The sequence below is a fragment of the Protomyctophum bolini genome, assembly GCF_963924005.1.
Source record: "Protomyctophum bolini genome assembly, chromosome: 21".
In the NCBI taxonomy this organism is placed as follows: Eukaryota; Metazoa; Chordata; class Actinopteri; order Myctophiformes; family Myctophidae; genus Protomyctophum; species Protomyctophum bolini.
In genome coordinates, this window is record NC_137882.1 from 26,997,157 (window position 1) to 27,023,180 (window position 26,024).

At 43.0% G+C, this 26,024-nt stretch overlaps 2 protein-coding genes across 3 annotated transcripts in view; both read right to left on the reverse strand.

Moving 5' to 3' along the window:
- Positions 1-747: 747 nt before the first annotated feature.
- On the reverse strand, positions 748-19,130 carry ssr1 (signal sequence receptor, alpha). Of its 2 annotated transcripts, XM_080794087.1 has the most exons (10): positions 18,993-19,130; positions 16,285-16,421; positions 13,331-13,427; positions 13,015-13,118; positions 12,385-12,543; positions 10,599-10,675; positions 8,433-8,511; positions 7,482-7,577; positions 7,166-7,259; positions 748-4,308 (listed from the first exon to the last, which is right to left on the reverse strand). In XM_080794087.1, exons 1-10 carry the CDS (start codon positions 19,060-19,062, stop codon positions 4,238-4,240), a joined length of 984 nt encoding a protein of 327 aa, XP_080650213.1. In that variant the 5' UTR covers positions 19,063-19,130; the 3' UTR covers positions 748-4,237. The 2 variants fall into 2 exon arrangements, with proteins under 2 accessions (XP_080650213.1, XP_080650214.1); XM_080794088.1 differs by lacking the exon at positions 7,482-7,577.
- A 3,708-nt stretch (positions 19,131-22,838) lies between these two features.
- The window catches only part of nebl (nebulette), a 115,965-nt gene continuing 112,779 nt past the window's right edge, over positions 22,839-26,024 (reverse strand). Inside the window, exons 6-7 of the mRNA XM_080794089.1 lie at positions 24,353-24,477; positions 22,839-23,893 (exon numbers count right to left, since the gene is read on the reverse strand). Coding sequence (XP_080650215.1) covers positions 23,717-23,893; positions 24,353-24,477 — 302 coding nt within the window. The 3' untranslated portion in view covers positions 22,839-23,716. The remainder of the gene's footprint in view (positions 23,894-24,352; positions 24,478-26,024) is intronic.

A 26,024-nucleotide genomic window follows, 5' to 3' on the forward strand; every position in this document is an offset into this window, starting at 1 on the left:
ATCATTATCTATATGCATATATGTAGGAACATAATACTGTGATTGGAGGTATACAGTAAGAATTAATTTTCGAAGGCAAAAACGGAATAATAATGTTGAGTGTTCGTTTTAACGAACAATGGACGGAATGTGAAGGTAGTAAGTAGCCTTGCCGAGCCATGAGGCCCATAGGGCAGGAGCCTATCTCCTGTTTCTGTAGCGTGAGGCAGCTTGATGTACAAGTACACCCCCTGGACATGACGCTAGTATGTCGCAGGGACTTACCCCCAATCAAACCCTTGATGCCGAGTGTCAAGCAGGGAGGCACTGGGTCCCATTTTTAGAGTCTTTGGTAGTTTGGTATGACGTGGCCAGGGATTGAACCCCGACCTCCCAGTCTCAGGGCAGACACTCTAACCACAAGGCCACTGAGCTGGTAAACAAATGTGAAGGTAAACATTGTATAATTATATTATATATGGGGGTTATTCATTATGTTTCAAATGTTAGAGAAAAATGTACAAATGTACAAAGGATAGACATCAATAAGCTTTGAGCTTCAGCCTATGCCTTTTCAATCAACTATAAGAGTGTGAATATATGATTTATGTTACTGTTGAATTGATCAAAATAAATTGAACTAAACCCACAGATTTTGTATTGACCTGTAACTTCCTTGAACTGTACCCATTCTGCAAACTTAATACAAATGTCAATCAATCTAATGAACCATGTCATAGTTGGAAAAATAAGTCACAACTAACTGGCCTACAGCAAATCAAACTTTATTTCCAGCAGATTGTTATTGCAAATAAAACGTAAGCAGGTATCTATGATTCTGACAGCCCAAGAGAAACATTTTAGAGAAAAGGAAAAAAAATGCCCATGGTATCAAGTGTAGATGGCCCAACTGTTCAGTCTCTGTGTATGCATTGCAATTGCAGTGCGTTTAAGTCACGTAAACAACCATAGTTGCATAACTGGCAGTTTCAAATAGCAGCCATGTTTGTGCCACAGACCGAATTATACTTTGTACACTTTACTATCTCAGTTCGACAAGTTGCAAGCTTGCAAATTGGCCATTTGAGACACACGGCTCCATCACATGACAGACTGTCCCAAACGCTGTACGCCTGGTGTCCCTCAGCCCGAGATTTAGACTCTCGTGTTATTTTATCGATTCTGACATTTGCAATTGAACATGTCGGAATCGATAAAATATATCTACGAGTCTAAATATTAGGCTGTGGCCGTCCGCATTTCAGGCATGCATGTCATTATGGTAAAGATATTTTGGAAAAATAACATCACTAAATAGGGGATCTTCAAGCTTGCAACACGTGAGCTTGTAGATCCGACTATTATTGCTGATGGCTGGCACAGAAACGGCTTCCAATGACCACGTCGGGAGGTTTTAAGATCAAATACTGAAAACTCCCCAAAATGTCCATTTTTACCAGCATCTATAGGTGGTGGGTTATTACACACAGGACTTATGTTGGACAATCAATGGGCCCCATATGGCTTTGCAGTCCAACAACAATAAATCAACATTTAGACTGCAGAAATTTCAATTGACAACGGCAACCCCTAGTGGTAAAGTAATTGAAGTACAGACAGTATACAAAAGAAAAGGAAAAAAAACACAACATTTCAAACGCCCCATTCTAAACACTCAGGAATAAATTAGCTCAGTTCAGCTTCCATCAGGCTAGTATTTACACCAGTCAGTGCGTTCAGCCACATAAAACCCCGGCTGATTTACAAAACACTTAAAAAATAAAATCAAAATCAAATCTTTCAATTCACACATTGCAAATTTTTTTTTTTTTTATAAAGTCCCTCAAGGCAAAGGGGATAAAGAAAACTTTGAAGTGATACATGTTGGGAACGGGCCCGGCACATCGAGTGGCCAGCGAAGATGAGAACATCCTATATGACGTGTGCATTGTCCTTTTTCCTTCAGTGTGTGTGCCTCAGTGTGTGTGTGGGGTTGCAGTGCATTTCAGACGCCGTTACCAAACCACCTCATCACCTCGTATGTATCTATACCCACAGTCACACATTCCGACGGCACACCGAGGCGTAGCTTAAGATAAAAGGATTGTAAACTCGACGTGAAGGGTTAACTCGACTCATCAGATCTGTGGACTTTGAGTGATGGAGCAGCGAGACACCGAACATTAAGGCGGCGGAGTTGATATTTTCTGCACAAAAAAAAAAACGTGTTCCGTTTTGAGATAAAGCTCGATATTCTGATAGTAATCATTAACCCATTTAGACCCAAGTTCAATTCTACAAAAGTCTTCTAAAACATTTTCACGATTTTTCAAAAATAGCAGACCAACATACAAGCTTGACCTATGAGCTTGTAGATCTGCTATTTTTCAATGGCTAAAGTATAACATAATGCTTAACCCATTCTGACCGGGCACCCATTTTGGTGTTGGCATCATGTTATGCTTTACCTATTGAAAAATAGCAGATCTACAAGCTCATATCGCGCCACCGAGTGGCGCGATACGAGCTTGTAGGTCTGCTATTTTTGAAAAATTCGAAGAACGACTGACATTTTTAGAATCTGATCTCAGGTCAGAATGGGTTAATCAGACCAGTGTGTGTCCCGTGGAAACCTCGTATGAATCTGATCTCAGGTCAGAATGGGTTAAAACACCGAAAGGGGTTCCCTCCCAAAATGGGTTAATGTGGAGTGGTTGTTCAGTAACGAGTCTCTCCAGCTCTTCAGTAAAACAGAAAATGCATCGTCAGGTGGGTCACCAATTTCATGCAATCAGGGGAGAGAACCCATATATGGGCTTAACCCATTTAGGCCTGACTTCCAAATAAATAAAAAGTCTTCGGAAAGATTATATTCAAAGATTTGTGCCACATTTTCATGATTTTTCAAAAATAGCAGATCTACAAGCTCATAGCGCGCCACTCGGTGGCCCGCGGTTGTAGGTCTGCTATTTATTATATTATTTTTCAATAGCTAAAGTATAACATAATGCTTAAGTTAAAACACCAAAACGTGTTTAGGTCCAGAATGGGTTAAATCATTTGCGTTCCACTTCTAGTTGTCTCAAAAAAAAATAACCACATCCTTTCATTTAGTTTATCCTGAATCCCTCTCGACCTGACGTGATGTGCATTTTCTGTTAAACAGCTGCAGAAACCCCGTTACCAAATATACACTCTAGCCATGATTATCAGAATATAGCTATACTAGCTAGTTCGACAAAAACACAACAACCTTTAATGTCCTCCCGGTCACTGCTACCGAATGAAAACTATCACTATCATGTCTCACAATATCACCAGTTGTGTGACTAAGACTGGAGGGTGAAGTTGTCTTTAGAGGATTAGTTAAAAAAAAAAAGAAAAGAAAAAACGACCAAAAGACATTTAAATAAATCAATTCAAAAGGACATAAGTCGGCCGACTAGACTACAAGGCCTGATTTGTACTAATTCATTGGGAGCTGGCGTGGCAGGCCCAAAATAGCCCAGACTACAAGTTCACAAAACGCTGCGGCACGGCATACATTATATTATGGTGAGCTCAGAGGAGATCGGCCCATTTTTTTTATGTGCGACGCGATGTGCGACCGAGTATAAAATCAGACACTCACGAAAGACAACTTCACCTTACAATAACATACATACTAGTGTATGTATGTGGGGGGGGGGGGGGGGAGACAAGGACAAAAAAAACAAACCAAATCATGCAAGCTGCATCGGTACCTGTCGCTATCCATCCAGATCTTCTCTTACCAGCCCCACCTCTTCTTATGCTCAAGGTGAATTAATGCATTTCTCCATCACTCCCTCACATGACCAAACAACAGAGAGCAGAGTAATTGTTCAAACAAAACATATGGAGTGTGTGTGTAATGTGTATGTGTGTATGTTAATACAGATTTTCTTAGGACAAACCCCTCGCTTTGAAAGGGGGTGTGGTGGGGGGGGGTCTTCATCACAGAAGTAGAGCCACACAGAAACACGCGAGAGTTCTACTCAAAAACCGCTCAGTAAGGCGAGGGGTGAGCACCTGGCTGCGGTTGGCACGGTTCCAATGTCTCTCGGCAGAGTGGGCGGGGTTAAAGGAGGACGGACCCCCCCCCTACCCTCCCTTCTCCCGGGTATATAGACGGTGTGTAATCAAAGTTTATCGTGGACAGGTTGGTTGGGTTACGGAGGGTGGGTCGGTAATGAGTAAGGTGGGGACGGGGGGGTGCCAACTAGGGGGCCCACCGCCGCTACTCGTCAGAGCCAGCTGAGCGTTTCTGGTTCCTCTTGCGGGGAGACGTCTGTCTGGGAGATGCTTTATCTGCACGGCACAGAGAGGGCAGAGGTTAAAGGATGCACGCACACACACACACACACACAATCACAAAACAGTAGGCATTTAACAATATATCGTAACCCAATCCAAGCCATCCATCTCGAAGAAAGCTATTACCACCATCTGGGCCATACACGAAAAACACGAGATTTGAATTAAAAAAAAAAATATATATATATATATATATATATACGGTAGATAAAGAAAATGATTATTGGTACCTTTTTTTTCGCTTCCGTTGCTAGCCTCCACACTCCATTGTAGAAACAGCCTACATGTTAATCCGCGGTACACATGCAGTGTTAGTGTTTTTTCTGCTCAAAATGGGACGAAGTACCATGTTTGGGATATGAATCCGTGCTCGCGCTAAAGGAACTCAATCGTCCGTGTGTTGGTACACAGCCTAGACTACAGCTATGGAGGGCTGTCACGTCCGGGTCGGGCGGATGTGGCTATATTGCTCATGTCGCGCATTTCACTGGCACTAGAGTCACGATCCGGTTTATGTGAATATTAATCAATACAATCTTAGTATAATGCAATTAGGCCCCAGACGGCCAGACCACCTGGTATAGGGAATCTAATAATCAGAATTATTATATTGATTTGACACTTCGTTTAGATTCATATTGGACATTAGCCTAGACTAGAAGTACCAATGAATGAGAGGAGCCATCAGAAAGGTTCCATGCAGAATAACACGTCGTACACCACACTAAAAAGACCATCAAACACCCTTACAGCTGTACTGGAGTCAGTTCACCAATCAGCTTCAGACTTACAGCTAAAGCTGCATGTTGTAAAAAGAAAAAAGGATTATATATATATATATATATATATAATCTTTACATGTGATAGATTTTTGGGGTGTATAGCTATAGTTTCTAGGTTTCATTGTCAATTTGCCAATCAAGGTTACAGGGAGAGAAGGTATTTAACCCTGGCCCTAATCATTCTCAGGTGTTGCCAGTGGCAGAGCTAAACCAGTTTGACTGAACTTGAGCTTGTGTATCCTGGGCGTTTGACGGTTTTGTTTATTTATTTTGTATCTAGAACAAAAGTATAGGACTTTGGTCAGATACTATAATTTAATATGAGCTCAGCAAACGTTTGGTTTGCAGTTATTTTGATCACACGTCTGAACTTCCTCGGCAACCAGTAGCACCGTTACCCAAGTATAGGGACTTGGGCGTTACAATAGCCGATTATTTCCGCTTTAAATATGGCAAACTATAGGGCTTAAATGGTTAAGATGAATTATAATCGAAAGGAAAACAGTCAGCATCAAGCTTGAGAACATTTAGTAAAAAAGAAAAACACAAATGCAGAAGTGAATTCCCATTATTATATCACACAATATCATGATACGACACATTCTAGCCCATTTTGGGCAGGAACCCCTCTTGGTGTTTTAAAAATTATGTTATAATTTAGCTATTGAAAAATAGCAGATCTACACGCACATGGCACGCCACAGAGTGGCGCGCCACGAGCTTGTAGGTCTGCTATTTTTGAAAAATCGTGAAGATATTTATTTCAGAAAACTGGAGGATTTCTTTTTTTTTTTTTTTTAAGTTCGAGGTCAGGCCTAAATGGGCTAGAGAAGCGACTCCCTCACAGCACTACAACACACAGCAAGCAGCAAAAGCTCACCTCGACGACTCTGCACTGAAGACAAAGAAAACACAGGCAACAGGAAGGCAGCAAGGGAGAGAGAGAGAGAGAAGGAAACAGTGAGCCCCATGCAGAGGAATGTAATGAGTGAACGTGATTCACACACACACACACACACACACACACACGCACACCTAGCAAAAACACAGATTAGGAACTTCTGAAGAGATTTCAGAAACAGATTCAGAACCAGAGACTCAGAACCAAGGAGGAGGTAAGGTAAAGCAGCAGTCAGAACTTGGAAATGGAAAAGTATCCATTTTTTCCTATGCAGTACATTTCTACTACCTACTTCATCTTGGTTTGCATTTTTCGGTGCTATGATATGTAACAATGTCATCAGACACAAGTGAAATGCTTCGGAATGTAAAAATTCAAACACATTGTGATAAAAAAAAGAATATGTATAATGTGTTTGTGATCTGAATCACATCAATTATAACGGTCTCATGATGCACCATTACATTCCTTACACATGCAGATAAACTCTCAACACGTTAGTTTTGTTTTAACCATGCCCCCCCAACACAGTTTAACAGATTCAGAGCAGTGTGCTCAACGCTGAGCCGGTGGTCACTTTATCATGCAATTCTGCAGCCCACATGTTTTGCAATTCGTTTAGTCATTTCGTGCATTTGTGTCTGCTGCCAAAATACCATACTATTTTATTCTTTCACAACACATCTTTCTTGTAGCCACTGACTGAGTCAATACTGTCAATCTGTCATAAAAGTAACGCTATCTGAATTCATAATGTGAAACATTTGGTAGTTACAGCAGAGACACATGAGAGCAAGTTTAAAAAAAAAGGACAACGGCAACACACTTTTGCACAAAGGCAGCATCCGCAAATGCAGCGTGCACAAATGTGCGCATGCACAGCCGTTTAGCTCTGGGAGTGTGGAACTATGGTGGCACTCTGGAGTGAGTGTGGAACTATAGTGGCCCTCTGGAGTGAGTGTGGAACTATAGTGGCCCTCTGGAGTGAGTGTGGAACTATAGTGGCCCTCTGGAGTGAGTGTGGAACTATAGTGGCCCTCTGGAGTGAGTGTGGAACTATAGTGGCCCTCTGGAGTGAGTGTGGAACTATAGTGGCCCTCTGGAGTGAGTGTGGAAATCAAAGTTGCCCACCCCTGATATATACACATCAGAATGTTCGGATACATACTGATCTGGTTAAGTGTCTCCTGAGGGATCCAGCTCAGGTCTACGTCGCTGTGGCTGGACGTTCCCATCTCCACCTTGGCAGCGGGACGCCTCCTCTGTAGACAAAAAAAACAAACCAGACAGTGTTGAACTCATTTCAGACGAGTCCCAGTTAGCCTGAAGGGCTGCCTGCAACTACTGCTCGTTTCAGCTGTAGATTATGGGGCGCTAGTGGCTAGCCCCTCCTATGCCCAGCTGTGTGTGTGTGTGTGTGTGTGTGTGTGTATTTGTGTGTACCCACATAGTGATGATTCAATTCAAATATTTTCCCTTTTTACCTCCTTGGTGATGAAATCCTTTTCTGTTCTTTTACTATATCTTTGAGTCGATCCTCTATATACCGCCTCCAACTTGTGCAGAATGCGGCTGCCTGACTGTTAACCAATACACAAAGAAGGTCACACATTACTCCTGCGCTTGCGGCCTTGCATCGGCTACCAATCGACACCAGAATTAAATTACATTTATTAATTACTTATAAGTCTCTTCATGGGCTGGGCCCAATTTATTCAAGTGAACTGGTGCACCCCAAGGTGAATATGAGACAACTTAGGTCTTCAGACAAAGGTCTTCTCATTATCCCCGCCACTAAGCTGAGAACCAAAGGAGATGGAGCTTACTCATTTGTTGCTCCTACGCTGTGGAATGACTTACCACTCTGCTAGAGAAACGCTGTGTCTGTTGACATCTTTAAGAAGCTGCTAAAAACTCATTTGTACCGCAAACATTTTGGCTTGCTCCAGTGATTGCTTACATTTTTTGTTGATTTCTATGTACTGTACTGTTCTATTTTATCTATTTCTAGGTACTGTCTTTGCTGCTCTGTTTATGTCATTGTTGGCTTATTTTTGATTGAGATGTTCTTATTTTATTCCTTTTATTTTATTGTACAGCACCTTGTAACAACTGTTTTGAAAGGCTCTCTATAAATAAAATTACCTTACCTATATAGAAGTGTCTATTTGTACATCTCTAAATGTTTTGATGAATTGAACATGGTGGACCCTCTTGTAAACAAGTGTAATGCTTAATTGGGTCGTCCACTCACAGTTAACAGTCTTTGTATTGAGTTTGTACTTGAAATGTACTGTAATTCTGCAAACTGTTAATAAATATTTCAATCAATCAACATGATCACCCATTATCGCCGAACTACACAGTGTGTTTGTGTGACCAAATAGGTGTAACTGCCTTTTTTTTGGACAATAACGTCCGTCCGCGGGTCGTACCTTTCTGGACTCCAGCAGCTGGTGAAGACCTACGACGACCAACAAGCTCAGTCCAGAGAGGAAGACGTACATGAAGATGCTGCAGGAAGGGAAAAAGAAACGTCTCAATAGGATTTACATGAAGATACTGCAGGAGAGCAAAGAAATCACGTCTCCAGAAATCTACTAGTGGAGAAAGATCTCAATCTGCAACACAGAACATATAGTCGTTGCTGTCGGGGCAGAAAACTCCATATTTCAACTCTTTAACGTTTTGTGTAAATTAATGCCCTGCGTATAGTCATACTACTACAGTGTCACACAAAAGTGGCAAAGGAAATTGTCGATCTACAAGCTCACAACGCGTTGCAATGTGATGCGTTGTGAGCTTGAAGATCGTCATTTTATTTTTTTGGTGAATTGAATCCATCGGAAAAACTGTTTGACAGACAGTTTCCACTCGACAGCAACAATTTTAAACACGGACAAAAACATGAAGACGCTTGAGGAGAGACCAAGATCTCCACCAAAAAACAGCCGATCTACAAGCTCATAACGTGTCACACCGCATTAGTCTTGCATTGCCAGACTGTTGCCACTCGCTATTTTCAAAACACTTCCGACATACAGAGAACAGAAGCTCTAAAATATAAAATAGGGGAAGTGAAGCTTCCTCCACACTTCGTCTTTACAGTCGCGCAAATCGTAATATAAATAGAAATCATCTAAGCATATATAGATAGATCAAATTATTATCCCGCAGGGGGAAATCAGTCGCCCAGAGGCGTCACAGCAGTTAACGTTACAGCATACATTAAAGTATAAGAAAAATAAAAAGTACTGTAGTATACAGTAGAAACAAGGCAAAAGAAAAATACTACTATACAACACTACTGACCAACGTTACACGAAGATTAAAAACAAACAAATAAGGTGTCTATATACAGTCAATCAGTGAGTCAGTAGTGTATAACTCTTGTCATGAAAAAATTAAATAAAAAGTTAAACAATAAAGTGTCCATGTCACGTAAATACCGGTACTCACAAATGCTCACGTAAATACGCTTGCATTGTCTCACTGCGACTGCTCCCCCAGTGCTCCGCGCAAGAACGCAGGTCTCACTGAAGATGAACTATAGGCGCGTTATGTAGCTTCACGTTTGAAAGTCCCTCAAACTGTTTAGTAGCCAAAAACGTCTTTGTAATGAATGCCACAGGCGTCAAGACATATCGCCTTTTCATCCATATTTAGAAAATTCCTCTAATCTGGTGTACAGGTGATGACATGCACATTACATGCATAATAGAATTACAAATTCTCTCTTTTATAAATGGGAGAATTGGCACCCAGAGCCTAAACTGGTGACCACCAGGTGGCGCTGAAAGAGTGACGCAGGGGGGGAAAAAACTGCACAAGAACCCCCCTAGCAATGTCTTAAGGAGGTCAGAGTCATGAACAACTTTAGACTGTCCTTGCGGCTAGCGGCACCCCTTGTGGTGCACGAACACCTCCCAGGGGTGAAAAGGGTAATGGCGGTTTATGGTGTCATTTAACACTACACAACGGCAAAATCCAGTAAAGCACTGTGGAGTTGTATAGAGCAGTTGCTGGAGTATACAGCAGCTGCATGTCTCTCAGCGCGGAGACATTCTGTGATTCTGTTTAGTTGCATAGAAAGGCCTAACCAGGGACTGGGGTTGCAAATTAGCCTTGGCTACAAACCAAACCGTACAATGCAACGGTTTCATGTTTTTACAACTTGATACACTGTTTTTTGTGTCGTCCAAATTCGAGACTCAGCGTTGGGGGCTGCGTTAGCTAGGTCAGGAGGTAACAGGGGGTGCACGGCCAAAAACGTTTGGGGACCGCTGCACTAGCCAAAGGGCCGTTGTGTGTCTCGTTGTTTCAGTGCAATACAGGTACAAAGGACTTCCCCAAGTCTTTCACACATTTGTCCCGGGAGGGTGAATCCGTCCTAAAAAAAAAAAAGGTGTAGTTCCAGACTATATAGCATTCGGAGATTGTGGAGTCGTTGGCTGGCTACGCGAGACTACACTCGTATCAACGACGTATGAAGCGTCTAGGTCGGCTATTTTCACTCAAATTAAAAAATGTTTTCAAATGACAGCGGACAGAGAACGTGGCAGAAGCTGGTGGTAATCAACAGATGGTTGTGGTCGACTTACGTCTCTCCGTCCAAACCGTCCTCCCTCTCTGTGACGGTCACCGTCTGGTTAAACACAGCATCCTGGAACACGTTACCCTGCACGCGCACACACACACACACACACACACACACAAACACACAAACACTTAGTATACTCAAGTCGACACCTGAGGTGGCTCTCTACTTGAACAGTTTCTCCCAGCCCTCCCCGATCTACAAGCGCACAACATGTTACAATGTGACATATTGTGGGCTTGTAGATCTTGGCTAACGTCCCTCCCCCTCCACCCTCAGAACCCAGAGGTTCAAGTGCTTAACCACTTGACCCTACTAGCCTGGAATCCAGACCAATATGAAAAATCCCTGGGAGATTGGTCTGGCACTCCTCAGTTTGAATTACATTTTGCAAACGATAAAACGTAAAAATGGTGGTAACGGGCCAACGGCTCATATAAAGTTATTTGAATGCAGACAGACAAATCAGATGTAAACTGTACAAGTCTTCATCATGTCACTTAAGGTGACTTAATCGATTCACCCCTGGAGAAGAGACACATTATCCATTCAGTTGTAACATTACACCCTTTAACCAGAACAATAATACAACGGTCACGTTTTACACCTCAACCCGAGTCTGGGTGTGGAAGCCTATTGGAAAAACTAGGCTGGGTGTGGCAGGCATTACTAATCTATTGAAAATCTAGGCTATTTAAATCGCACAGCTTTGCAGTCTTTACCTTAAAGGTGTGACTGTGATCAGTGGCAGACAAGAGGAAAGAAAGTTGTTTTTATTAGAGTCTTGCCAGGAAACCCTTCAGAGAAAAACTACTGAATTTTAAAAAGCACTAGAGCGGTGCCCGTGGGGCCTCTACGACAGTGGCCGTTGGGCACTGGCCCACTGGAATGATGCAAGTTGGAAATTAATGCCCCACCGTTGGTGTCCCTATTTATGCCCATATATGGAGTTCTTTGTCAGGCATGCCCAAATATAGAGTCTATGCAGACGTCAGAATGATGTCAGAACAAGCCAGCTCCATATATGGACCCTGGGCAGGGGCCCTGTCCAGAGCACGGGCAAGAGGCCTTTTTGGGACGGTTCTGGACCGACACCGGCCACTGCACCCCCCTCTGCGGTGGTGAGGAGTGCATGTGTCGAATTTGAAGTCAGTGGGGCGAACGGTTCTCGAGTTACGTGGATTATACACCGACAGACGGACTACAACCATTCAGAGACTGCATGTTTAGATAGATGTTGCATTATATAATAACGCAGCCCTCCTATCTCCACTTTGTTGTAGTGGGAAGAAGGCACAGCTGAAGTCATGAACTACAGATTCTCCTGTAACAGGCCATGTGTTTCCATTTTAATGCAGCCTTACTGTAAAATGTGCCTATGTTGTAGTTCTATAATTATGCAGCCTTGACAAATGAAATGTCATTTCTATATCACTGTCCATGCTCGTTTAACCACTTTCAACCTGGTGTGCGTATGTTGGGCAAAAACCTTTAAAATGTAGAAAGATCTTCATAAATAAATATATATATTTTAAGTGTGTAGATCTGCAATTTTTAAAATAATTAAATTATTAAGCATACGGCCTGTGTGCCGTACTTTATTGATTATAAACACTAGTCATTGGCAGTCATTTCTCTGGATATTTCAGTAATAGGCTTTGTATAATTAAGTCATTTATCACAATGCTTGTTCACAAAGCCTAAAAGGCAAACGGTTCCAAATTATGTTCAATGCTAAAAACACCTGAGCACAATAATTTGTACACTTAATTGTCAACAGCCCTGCTTACATTGCCGTCCTTGTAGTTGAGGTTGATCACCAGTCCAAAGGGCCGCCCTCCCATTGGCTCTGCCGGGATGAAGGAGTACTCGAAGGTCGCCTGTCTGCTCCCCGGGACCACGATGCCCAGTTGCAGCGCCGTGAAGTTCTGGATGTAGAACTGGAAGTCCTGAACACAAAACACACGGCGGCCATGGATGAGAGGACTGAACAGTCAAACTGGGGACAGCACACTTTCCGACTCACTACCGGTTCAAACCACTTTTAACCCATTTAGACCTGGGAACGATTCTACAAAATGTCTTCTAAATCCTGACAGTTTTCAGAAAAACCCTACGTTTCCATGTCAGTGGTTCTCATACATTTTCATGTCATTGTTAATGGTACAAGATACCGGGGTTGTGGCTCTCTCAGAGCGGGAACTCTGGGGGGAGGGAGGGGTAAAGTTCAAAAAATGTTGTATGCTATTTTCATATGTGACTTGAAAAATGCATAAAGAAACTTTGATTAAAAATAAATAAAGGTGTGCCGATATTACTTTCTCTATGTTGCCTAAAGTTCCCTAGCACACCGGGAGGTGCCGTTTTCATGCAATTAATTTGTTTTCTGAAGAACACGGTGGATGTGACGGACGGTATACCTGAGGGTAGCGGAACGACGCGTCCAGAGACTCCACCGTAAAGCTCTCCGATCCCTTGTTGGTGAAACCCATCAGGAACTTCACCACTTCGTTGGCAGGAAAGTCTGCAAACACAGACACACAAACATGAATAGTTGAGTGACTCTCATTACTGGGAATACACAAACAGTGTGTATGCGTGTGTGACACACACAAACATGAATAGTTGAGTGACTCTCATTACTGGGAATATGTGTGTGTGTGTGTGTGTGTGTGTGTGTGTGTGTATGCGTGTGTGTGTGTGTATGCGTGTGTGTGTGTGTGTGTGTGTCATTACCATCTCCTTTGACAAACAAGATGGTGGTCTCAGCGTTGGGGGAGGCCTTTATTTCACCAGTTAAAGCCTCCTCCTCTTCTTCCTCTTTTTCTTCCGTCTAGTAACACACACACACACACACACACACACGTATTAATCACCTGGTACAGCGGATAATCAAAGCGATTGTCCAATGCTAGCATAGCAACAGTCACTAAACTGTCATAGGGTCTGGCAAACCTCCATCAACCGTCATAGCTGTCGATGTTATTTTGTCCGCACACACACAACCGCAATATCACGATAACGCAATGCTGACTTATGAACCAGCAACAGATTCCACGTACCCAGAAAACTGTTTGGAGGGTACATTTTTCACCCAAGCCAAGTTCCGAGTTAAACACACCAGAAATTCAGAAACACAGCCTGCCTGTTTCTCTGAAGTCTTACTCTGCAGTTCATGAAAACGCCTGTCCGGACCGCACGTTAGTTAGACTTGGGTGATATTCACACCAGAGAGCTTTGCTGCGATTAAAACGAATCCTGCTGCGCATTTTCAGAAAGTGCACTTCGTTTGGCAGGTGTATCAAAGAACCGCATTCTACTCAGAGCAAAAACGGGGGTTTCGCTTCGCTTCCAATCGCACTTGATTACGATTCGGTGCAGGTGTGAATGCAATCCGCAGTAAATAAAGGAAATGAAGCAAACAATGTGGCGGGTGAGGAGCTGAACACAGTTGGAGACGGAGAAGGCATATTTTACGCAGCGCGAAGATGTTCCGTTACCGTGGATAGACGTGGTCGAATGAGGAGACTGAAGCCCTGATCGAAACGAGGACAAGTACATTAATCAATTGCTTAAGAAAACACATAGAAACACTTCAGTGTATTATAGCCTACATAGTATTCTGTCTGTTGGTCTGTGCGTGCCGTAAACATGGAGTGCCGTCACTGTGTGGGGACTGGGGAGTAGGAACTTTCATCTCGAAAAACTCGGTAAACAATTTGCACTGCTGTCTGTTATATCAGTGCGCTCAGCGCTGTGCCTCCATGCCCAAAAGAACAGTGCGTGGCTGCGTGCGTATAGTGAGAGAGCGAGAGAGAGGGGGGGGGTCCAGTCCCAGACGGCACGACACATGCACGTTATGAGTATAATTTTATCACCATAGATTTCACTGTGTAGGCTAGTTTATGAATGGAACATAATGATAAAGGTCCCCCCCTGCTGTGTTTCCAATTGCTGCGGATGACAGTGTGAAGGCAAACCGCAGGAAATTAAATAATGCAAGAATCCCAATTTCTCCGCCCATTCGCATCGAGTCTACCGAAGTATTAGGTGAGAGAATGTGACCTCACCTTATAGTCATTGGAATGTGTTCCGAGGGCAGCATTTAATTGCATTGGTTCTCCCTGCCCGTTGACTGGCAGTTGTGCCTTTTGTGAGACTTCTGCCATGCGTTTTTAGAAAACTATGCCTAACCTAATCTTAACCCAGACACTAACCTCACAAAAACTATCCCTAAACCTAAACTTAGTCTTAACCAGCCATGTTGGTCAGACTAACGGGATGTCGGACTTATCGGCAATCCCCCAAAAAACAATGCCTAAAGTTGCAAAATTATGCCTAAATTGCCGAAATTATGCCTGATGTGAAAAAGCAGTGTCGAGATCCCATGTTATTGTGACTAGAAGTCTAACAGTGAGCGCAGCACGCCACCAAGGCAGGCAGGAGAACAAGGTTTCGCCAATGATTTGAATGTCACGTAACTCACAGATTGCAAGCTCTGCTTGCTTAAACTTTTTTCCAGAGATTTTGAAACTCCTGCTGCTGAAATGATCGTTTACATGGCGAAATTGAACATGCAACTCAATGGGTGACAGCCACACCATGGGTGTGGTACCATAGGAGAGATAGCAGGCAAACGATTTAAGTAACAATTATTTTACATTCTCTAATTGTGTAGACTTCTCCCAAGAGTTCTACAAGGACCCATTTGGCTAACAAATTAGACCCTTTAGCTGGGGACCACCTGGAGCTCCCCCAAGAACCACTGGTTGAGAACCACTGGTTTAAGTGGACAAACGACTTTCATTTCAATGGAAATGTCCGAATCATCAGAATCTGTGGCCTCAAACAACTCAAGGGGAAAAAACAACAACAACTAAAACAAAGACCCAGTGTCCACTCCTTTACCCTAAATTAGAAGGAAATTCAAGGCCTGGGAAAAGCACTATCCTTGCCATCTCATCAACTCTATCTCTCTCTGTACCCAGTTGAAATCACTAATTATCTGCCAGACATAGTAGCCCAACCTGTCCAAGCCTGTCACCGCACCCGGAAACCATGGGTGAGTCTTAACCCGGCCATTTACGTATGCCGGACCTTACGAACGAGTTTTGAAACGCTCGTTATCAGTAAAGCAACCTCCTGTTGCCTCCTGCATTATGTGCAAATTCAAAACAGGTGGTACGCAGGACCATTGAGTGATATCCAACGAGCGCATCCAAACTCAAGACGCTTAGAAAATAAATCATCTGCAAGGAATTTCTTGACAGCAAGTAGCTCATAACATTTTTTGAGTAGTGCAACCACTCCAAGGAACAGCAATGTCCGTGTCCGCCTATGTGTTGTTCACCCATGTATGTGTTGGTTAATGAGCACCAGTAGGGCGCTGTTGTGCCAGAAAAAGAGAGAGAGAGAGGGTAGTTGCACCACTCGGTTCACACGGGTGTGCTTTTTATAAAACAAACACTTTGCAGATAGAAAGAGGATTCAAGCTTTTCGTACAGCTGCAATGTTTGACGTCGTTTAATATAAATCAGATAGGACTTTTCCGTTTAGATGAATCGGCCGTCAATGGGAAGTTGCAGCAGTTATAGCACCTTACTGGCAAGATGGACGCGGTCTGCATATGGTCAATAGTCGAGGTGTGATTCCACCACTCTGCTCTCTCTCTCTCTCCCCCTCACACTCACCAGTTCCGTGTTCTCGTCATCTTCCACTTCGGCCTCGTCGTCCTCATCCTCGGACGTCACGTCGTCCAGCACGTCTTCCTCCACAGCCTCGGCCTCCTCGTCCTCGGTGGCGTCCTGAGCGGAGACCACCGCGGGCCCTGAGGGAAGGAAGGAGGACCACCACACGGTCAGAGTACAGTGAGGCCCAAGAGGGACAGACTAAACTAACCAACGAGCACATTCAGAAGATCACGACACATTCCTCTTGACAGCATTGTTTAGATTAGTCCCCCACCCCACATTAAAGCATCCGTGTCATTTTAGCTACTAGACCTGTACGTGCCCGTCGCAGTCGGCCACCGGCCTACTTGGGAAAGTAATGATATACTTGTCACAGCACCCGTTTTAACTGTCAGCCGGTGTCACACATGGAGATCTGTGTATGTGCCTGGTGTGTGAAGACTGCAAACTGAAAAGTGTACATGGCAATCAATTCGGGCCCACTGGCAGAGCCCGATTGGTTGAGCCTCAATAAGGGCCTTTCTCGGGCCCCCACCCTTCTCCCTTTGTTTATATTGTGTTTAGTTTCCAAGATGGCCGCAGCACCAGGATGGGGTGGGTGAGCGGGTGGGGATGCCCTTACTGGGCTGCATTCACAAATTCGAGACACCTGTCTTGCATTTGTCTTGTTTCTGTGTTTAATGGCCGGTCCAATGCATTTCCAATGGAAGCCCATATTGTTTGAGGGGGAGGGGGAGGGGGAGAGAATACATCCATCAAAGCTGTGTTCAGACAAGTCAGGTGTCAGACTCAAGGAAAGTGTCTTGAATGCAGCCCAGTAAGGGACCCCACCACCTCGATACCTGGCACTGCACTCCCTGTTGGGGTGTGGAACGCATGTGAGTCGAATGTGAAGTCGGTGGGTCAAACTGTTCTCGAGTTACGTGCATTACAACCGTACACACATGTACGCGCACACACACACACACACACACACACGTACGCAGAGACATGGCACATTATATAGTAGATATAATATATTATAGCAACATATGTTTTTCAACCATAAAAATCCTAATTTACTCAATTTAGTAGTTTAGATAGAACAGTGGATCTAAAAAAATTACAAATAATTAGCAGATATATTATACAAGCTCACAGCTTGTCACTCTGTGGAACTTGTACATCTGCTATTTTTATATGTTGAATAATGTTGAATGTTCTGGGAGTCTCCCAGTGGCACTGTGGCACAAAAACACACTGAAATCATAGTTGTACAAGTAGAGGAGAGGACCAAGAATTATAGAAGTATACCAAGAAGTATAGCCCCTAGGTCAAGTAAATATAACGTTTAAGTGATTTAAACCTACAAAAACATTACCTGTGTAAACACACACACACAGCCTGGAGGGATAAACTAGACAAGCAAAGCTACAATCACAGCTCACACAATACACAATATCCAGATTTAAACAAGCAAACGCTCCAACTGTGACCTTATTACGGTCGTGTTGTCGTTCAAGGGTTTGCACAAACACAGCCATGGTTTGGCGTAATTTCCACTGTGGAATACTAGATGCAATAACTGCAATGATGGGATGTTGTAGAAAACGAGCCCTGCAAATTACAAAATGCACTGACACTGGAGCCAATAGCTCCATTAGTGGTGGATTTGCATATCTAAATGTCATGTCCAGAATATTGGGGACGTTTAAAGAGATGGAGCTATGGACCAGAGCTAATTTGGGCAGTGCATTATTAATTTCACTTCACACCGTTGACATAATGCTGCAATAAATAATACGGACTTAATTGTTCCATAATTATATTTTAATTGGATTACATCCATGTTGCTCATCGCCCATTGCCAGTCTGTGTTGCACTGGTGGATTCTAGTTGAACACGTTTTTGGTTAAATCGGACTACTATTATTATTAAACTGAAACTAAAGTTTTTAAATAGCTGCCTATTAAAGTTGTGAAGGGGTCTCTAGCATGGATGGCATGCTAACTCTGCTAGCTCCCTGCTAACACACACAGTGTATGTAAGGACACGTCAGTGAAACAGACCACAGCAAAGTGTCGCCTTCATGATAAAACACAAATGGAACAACACACTTTGTTCTTATAATTTACATGTATACAGAAGCATGATAACAGAGTACGGAGTACGACCCCACACGTCTTTAATAAACCGTTTAGCACATGTCAAATGGGTACAGAGAATGGCCTGCCTTATCCTCATTGTTTACACCGAAAAAGAGGACCTATCGAAATCTGTGACTGCCCGGAGGTTAAGGAATTACTGTAAGCAGATTCGCTGCCTGTAGAGAACATACATACATTACAGTACATTTGTTTGATGTGTCCGTTTGATCCTTAATTAAGGTTAAAAGCTGAGCACAATTTCTACATTAAAAACAAAAAAAGTCACACAATTCGATGGCTAGCCGGTGACGAAGTAACAACAAGTCTCACTCAGTCAGAACGACACACAGCAGGTCGCTAGTCACACGGTGACTGTGCACCTAGTGCAATCTGTGACTCCTGGCGGCGTCCGAGCAGGCGAACACCGACCACAGCGACCTGACACGGGTTTCGATAGGTCGCCAGTGGCGTTGTAACGCGTCTAATTAGCACCGATGCTAGCTAGCGGAGGAACGCTTCCTGTCTGACACTGTTTATTATCGTCATTTATTGTGATTATAATTATAATTATTGTGATCTTACCTTTGATGAGAAGGCTGGCGGGGAACGCCAGTAAGGCCAGCAGCAGTAGTTTAGGCACAAATGTCATCATTTTGGGGAGGTTTAAAATCAGTGCGCGTGCATTCAGTGGTCGGTCAGTGCGTGCCGCTAGTGCTAATGTTTCCGTTTCGCACATGCGCACAATTAAGAGAACGGTAAATCTCTCGAGCCGCTAGGACAGGTCGCGGTGTGATTGGCTACTCATCTCCACAAGATCTCCACCAGTGACACCACTATTATTAATATTAATATTAATATTAATGTTAACATTAATATTAATATTAATAATAATAATAATACATAAACACATTACCTTACAAAGGAGAAAAACAATATTATGTATATTCTATTGCCATTTAACCAATAAGGTGGAGCAGGGAATCTGCCACTTTGCATGCATTACTGAGAGACCTGATGTATACACTTTATAATTGTGCAGCTGGCTAACCCATGCAGCCTCAGTATCACTAGATATCGGTCTGCCTTTCGGAAGTATATGATAGTTTATTGTAAAAAACGACGTTCTTTTTTTGTGTATAGTGTTTGATTGTGTCTGTTTTTAACGGACCCTGAGTCTAAACAAATTAAAGTTGATTGATTGATTGATTGAATCGTGCAGGAGACTCACACCCTAATTTAAATCAGTTGTCAGGTTACCCTGTGAAATATAGGTTTTGATTATTTGTGCTCCATCCATCCATCCATCTTCAACCGCTTATCCGTATTCGGGTCACATGGGCAACAGCTCCACCAGAGTGCTCCAGAGTTCCCTCTCTAAAGCTGCTAAAGCAACATTAGTGACTTCCACTTCCTCCTGGGGGATCCCGGGACGTTTCAAGGCCATTGAGTCGATGCATTTCCTCAAACTGCACCTTGGTCTGCGCCGGCGTCTCCTCCCAGTGGGACGTGCATAGATCGAGGACCTCCCTAGGGAGACGCCCGAGAGGCATCCTAACCACATGCCCGAACCACCTAAGCTGGCTCCTTTCCAGGCGAAGAAGCAGCGACTCTACTCCGTCTCCGAGTCTCTCTTGTGTGACTGAACTTTTCATTCAGTCACAAAGAAAAGTAATTTTGTCCACTTGTATTCGCAAACATATTCTTTTGGTTCACTTGTGCTCTCTAGAGCTTATTCAATGGTCATTGAAAATTACAGAATTTGTTTTTGTTGACAAACTTTTTATTATTATTTCTCGATGTGATACACTGCAACAATACGACAAAAAACATGAACTGAGATCAAATGACTGATGATTATACATTACATGTTAATAGAATCTGTGAAAACAAATGTATTCGCAATGAAAACCTTGATAAGCTACAATACGCAAAAGAAACAACACAAAATCAAGTTTTATAAATTGACAACAAAACGCCTATTAGGCAATCAATATCTATTCTTCATTAGGCATGGAACCGAAACTACCAAAGTGAAAATAAGTCTTCTATTGCCAGTGGTTCCCAAACTTTTCAGGTCAAGAGATTAGACGTTTGCCCGGGACCCAAACTAGCGAAAATAGTAGATCTAGCCTACAAGCACACGTGTGGCTTCGTGCTGCATTGCGAGCTTGTAGATCGGCTATTTTCAAATTCCTAATTAAGTAAAAGTAAAAGTTTTTTATTTATGGAATTTCTTAGATCTGTTTGTTTTTAAATGTATAAAATTATAATCATTCTTTTTTTATTAAAAAAAATATTTTTTGTATTGTTATTTTTTTTAAGACAATGGGATTTTTGCCCATCAAAATTGGTCATTAATTAATGGGGGTCCATAGACTGATGCATGTCAAACGGGGTGTCCTTGAAATTAAACTGGTTGAGAATCACTGTACAAATCTTCTCCTATGGGAGTCCCTGGCATATCTCTTCAAATGGGGGTCAGTGTCCGTGGGCTAATTAGTGTCAATTTGGGGGTCCTTGACATGAAAAGGTTTGGGAACCACTGCTGTATATAGTGTATGACAGGATGCATCATTTTATTTCTGTAGACAGTACTGTATACTGTATGACAAGATGAATCATTTTATTTCTGTAGTACTGTATACATATAGTAATAAAAGGATAGAGACCGAACTGGAGCGCTAGTATTGACTTACTGTATTTCCACACAGCAAGACAGGAGACACTAGCATGAGCAATTACACCTTCTGGAAGAAATTTGCAACACTGGAATTTCTTTATAATGGGATAAATCTAGTAGTATTCATCCAAATTGCATTTGCAATCTGCTTTATGCTGCTTGTATTAAACGACTTTAAACTCACCAACAATGCAGCTGTAGGGAAAGCTTGAATTATCCTCTTTGAAACGGCAAAGCGTTTGTTTCATAAAAATCCACCATAGACATGTTTGCTACTTTCTGTCAAGAAATTCCGTTCCGTGAGATTCTTTCCAAGTGTTGGAGTTTGGAAGCACTCGTTTTTTTATTAACAGGTCGTGCTGCTGCCTCCTGCATTATGTGTAAATTCTTAACAGATAGCCTATCATACGCAGGGCTGTTCAGTGACTTTGACGGGCGTTTCCAAACTCCAACACTTAGATAAAGCATAACCTGCACAGAATGTCTTGACATAAATTAGCTCATAACATGTGTCTACGGTGGATTTTTATGAAACAAACCATTGCAGTTTGAAAGAGGATAATTCAAGCTTTCCCTGCAGCTGCAATGTTGCTGAGTTTAATGTCGTTTAATACAAGTAGATCCGAAACTAAACAAAATGTCAAACATTTTGTCTTTATTAATGAAAGAAATATAAGAAAACATATTGCATGGCTTCTTATTTCAACACGATGGCTTTTCCTGGAAGAGAAAGGCTATAGTTTTCATTAATTTGGAATCATTGCCATTGACGTCATTGGTAGGCAGGTTTCTGAAGGTCCACAGCCCACTAGACAGAAATGCTGCCATCATTTAATGAGCATGATTGAGGATAAATTAATGATAAGGCAATGCAATGAAAATGGGTATTCCTTTAAGCGCTTTTTTTCATCCGTTTTTTTTTTTTTTAAGAGCTGATCTGTAAGCTCATGACTTGCAGTTAATTCTTCAATTAATGACATGCCCGAAATAGTTACGCCAAGGTTAAAGTGGTTGACAAAGAAACCAACGCAGTTTGATACAAGAAAACAATACAACAGTGTGTTAGTTTATTCAAAACTCGGGTTCCCACAACATCAAGAGGTTAGTGTCTGTTTAAATATATAGAATTTGATTGTAAAACCGAGCAAGTAAATAATTCTCTCTCTTTCTCTCTGTCAAAAGTGTCTCACATCGCTTAACCTGCTGACACAGGAATAAAAAAACCCAACCTGGATACAAAAAAAAGAGTAGAATTTAATTTCTGACCAGAGAGAGGGGAGTATAGACACCTTGTTTCATTCCTGCCTTCCTTCAGACCTAGTTGTGTCGCTCCATAGAGCGTCCCCCCTTTCAGAACGACGAGGGACCCAGGAAATGATCCCCCATTAATTTTCCCCATAGGCTTCTAAAAAAGTTAAAAGTTTACGCCGCGGACAAATCCAACTCGAGTTGTGACCAATCGTGACAATAAACACAATGCTTTGGGCCGATCAAATAATTAGAAAGAAGAAAAATAAAAAACACTTTTTGTTTTGTTTTTCTTCTTATAAACTATTTGATGGGCCCATTGTCATGTTTTGTCACGAGCCAAGTTGGCTTTGTCCGCGGCGTAAACGTCTTTACATAAATACTGTCGTTCTGAAAGGGGGCGGGACTGCGATGCTCTATTTTCCTCTAGTTATAACCAAAGATATTTAAAAGGTAGATGACCTCATTGGCCGCTGCATTTCATTGGAGCGAAGGCGGAAGTCAAGCGAATGTGCGGAAGGCCCGCTGTGTCACTGCCACTCAAGTGACTACTGGCCAATCACAGCGCGTCTTTTCCGGGACTTATCAATTAAATCCAAGGGAGCTGTATTGGCATGAGAAAACCAACGTTAGCATTGCCTGTCTGATTGGCCTATAGAGGGGTATACGCGTGACATCATCATCAAACCCGGAAGTTATGCAGGAATGCCTACTGAGTGGCAAAAACCTACTTTCTGGCCTTGACAGCCCATGCATTCAAACAGAAAAGTCCTATCTGATTGCATGAAATAACGTTAAACAATGTTAGTCACTTTGCATGTTGCTTTGCCACTCGATGTGCCATTCACTTTAAGCATGCACATACCCTCTATACCGAACGTCCCCTTCCGTGACGCACGCGGAAGCTTAGCTTCACGCTTCCCAAGCTTCCAGTAACAGTAAGGCTTGCCAACGTTGAAGCTGCGAGATGTAGCGGTGAAAACTGGAACTGCAAGCAGGCCCCTGCATTTATGACAAGGAGACCCTGTAGCAGCTGGGGTTTAACCTTGAGCACTTCTGCATTTTTGGGAACCACATTTTGGTGCCCAAATAAATAAAAAAATGCAGAAGTAGACCGTTCTTCCGGGTGCTTCAAAACGCCACTGAGCAACTTCCATCGAAATGAATAGCATGGGGGTCTGTCCGCACGCCATCCTTTATAACGCTTATGACGCTTCGCAAGGGAACTCGGAAAAGCTCGCCTCCGTGTTGCCTGCAAGAGAGACACACACGCCCCAGAGCCGAGAGGAGGCGTCTCTACCTTTTTATGTCTATGGTTATAACACTATGTAGTTGGCTGACAACATGCCTATATCCCCTCCCCCCTCCATCTCCCTCTCTAGTTGTAACACTCCACGTAGTTGGCCGGCAGCATGCCAGACTTCCCGGTGCGCTGCACCGTGCCGTACATCCAGCCCTCGTCGATGGACTGTGCGTTGACGATGACGTCGCCGTCCCGGAAGGACACCTCGTCGTGGTCCTGCGCCGCGTAGTCGTAGAGTGCGCGGTACATGCGCTGCGGCGGCCACGGCAAGCACCCAATCAGAAAAGAAAATAAAGAAAGAGCTTGTATTTTTATTTTTGTAAATTGCTTTTTGCATGATGAAGGGTAAGATCTTTCGGGGTGGTGAACACGTCAACATCCATCATCACGGCACCGGGGCCAATGGTCCATTTTTATAACAAAAACAAAATCTTCAGCTTTAATACATTTTCTACTGTACATCATGACTAAATCTCGACACTAAATCCCAGGTGATATCTAGTCTCATCTCACAATTATGAATTAATTTATAATAGTAATTTACGTTCATGTTTTATACCTGTACAATTAAACCAAACTAAATTAAAACGAGATAAACTAAACTATCTTATATAAGCGAACAACAGGTCAGAAATTACAAACCATTCCAGCGCTTTCTATTGAACAGCAATAGCAATGTATATACTTTCATAGTTTACACCTGGACCGTACCATGGTGGTGGAGTGTGGGGGGGAGGTGAGTGATCTCACTGATGACATGCTGGTCTGGTGCATGTAACCATGGTATCCCTGTGGCTGCTGCACCCCCTGGTGGTACGCCCCGGGAAGTACTGGAGCTGAGAGAGAGGGGGGGGGGGGGGGGCATTGGTCAATTAACACCGTCTAAAAAGTATCAATGTTTTAGGAACAAAGGGAGTCTACCAACGCGCCTCAAGCCTGAAACGGCTGATCCGGTGCTTCACAGGGACAGGGACACAGGTTGCAGAAGGAGGAGAGGACTGCACTGGAGGCAGCAGCACGGACATTTAGAGCCTAGAGGTGCTAAGTATTAAAAAAAACTACTAACGTTTCCACCTTGCAGTCTTCATCAGAGTCATGACTCTGATGAAGACCGCAAGGTGGAAACGTTAGTCGTTTTTGTATACTTAGCACCTAATAAAAGGCTCCCAAACAGAATAGTCTCTGTGACACAATCTAGAGGCCACAATCTGCATTCAAAGATGTTCCTAGAAGCTTTGTCACACTGCTCGCTCCTGGTGTGAACTCAGCATAAGCCTGAAGGGAGTAGTCATTCATTCATCACAACATGAGTTAAAATTCAAACGCATGTAAGCATGTGAACATCAAATGGATCATTGTGAATTCAGACAGCTCAGTGCAGGCTTCACACGCATGCACCACCTGTAAACAAGAACAAAAAATTGCCAAAGAGAAATGGCATTTCACCATTCGAGTTGTATACTGTAGTTATAATCTATTTCTTAAGTCCCTAAATTAAGTTCTAAGTCCGTTCCGATATGCGTCTGGAGTTCCACGTGATTTAATTTGTCTTTGGCAGCCAGTATGAGAGTAAAGAGGTGAATGCTGTGTAGAGTAGAGTATGTTAGGTGAATATAAGAGTTAAAAGGCATGCCATCAAAACTGCTAGAAAGAACAGTCAACAAATCACCAGTGTTCATTTAATCCTGAGAGGGTACAAAATGGTACAAATCTATATATATATATATATATATATATACACGATTGAGAAGAGCACACTTTGTGCACGCACAGCTTTGTGCGTGGTTGGGTTGGCCAGGTCATGGACCGTGACGTATGCAAACTATATGCGGAAGTGCCGTGTACGCCTGTGCTTTACGCCTGCGCGTACACACATTTTTTATTATGTAAAATTGATTACAAATACATTTTAACCATGATTGTTACAAAACCCCAATAAAGTCAATGGCAGGATTATTTTGAGGTCCGGGGCTGAAAAGTTTGGGAACCCATGGGCTAAATGAACACTCATAAGTTTACTATAACCATTTTTCAGAGTGAGTGAGTGTGTGTGTGTGCCTGTGCACGTGTGTGTGTGTGTGTGTGTGTGTGTGTGTGTGTGTGTGTGTGTGTGTGTGTGTGTGTGTGTGTGTGTGTGTGTGCGCGTGTGCATGCGTGCGTGTGTGTCATGTGCACGTCATCACTCAGTGTGTGTACCAGGTGTAGAGTTGCTGCTACGGTCCCATAGCTCGGAAGGCAGAGAGCTGACCGATTGAGGCCGACTGTGAACTGACAGTTGAGAGGCCTGTCTGCTCAGTCTGCTACTAGTGGCACGCTCTGAACCACCACACACACGGGAAACGACACAGAGAAGGAATGAGAGAGAGAGAGAGAGAGAGAGAGA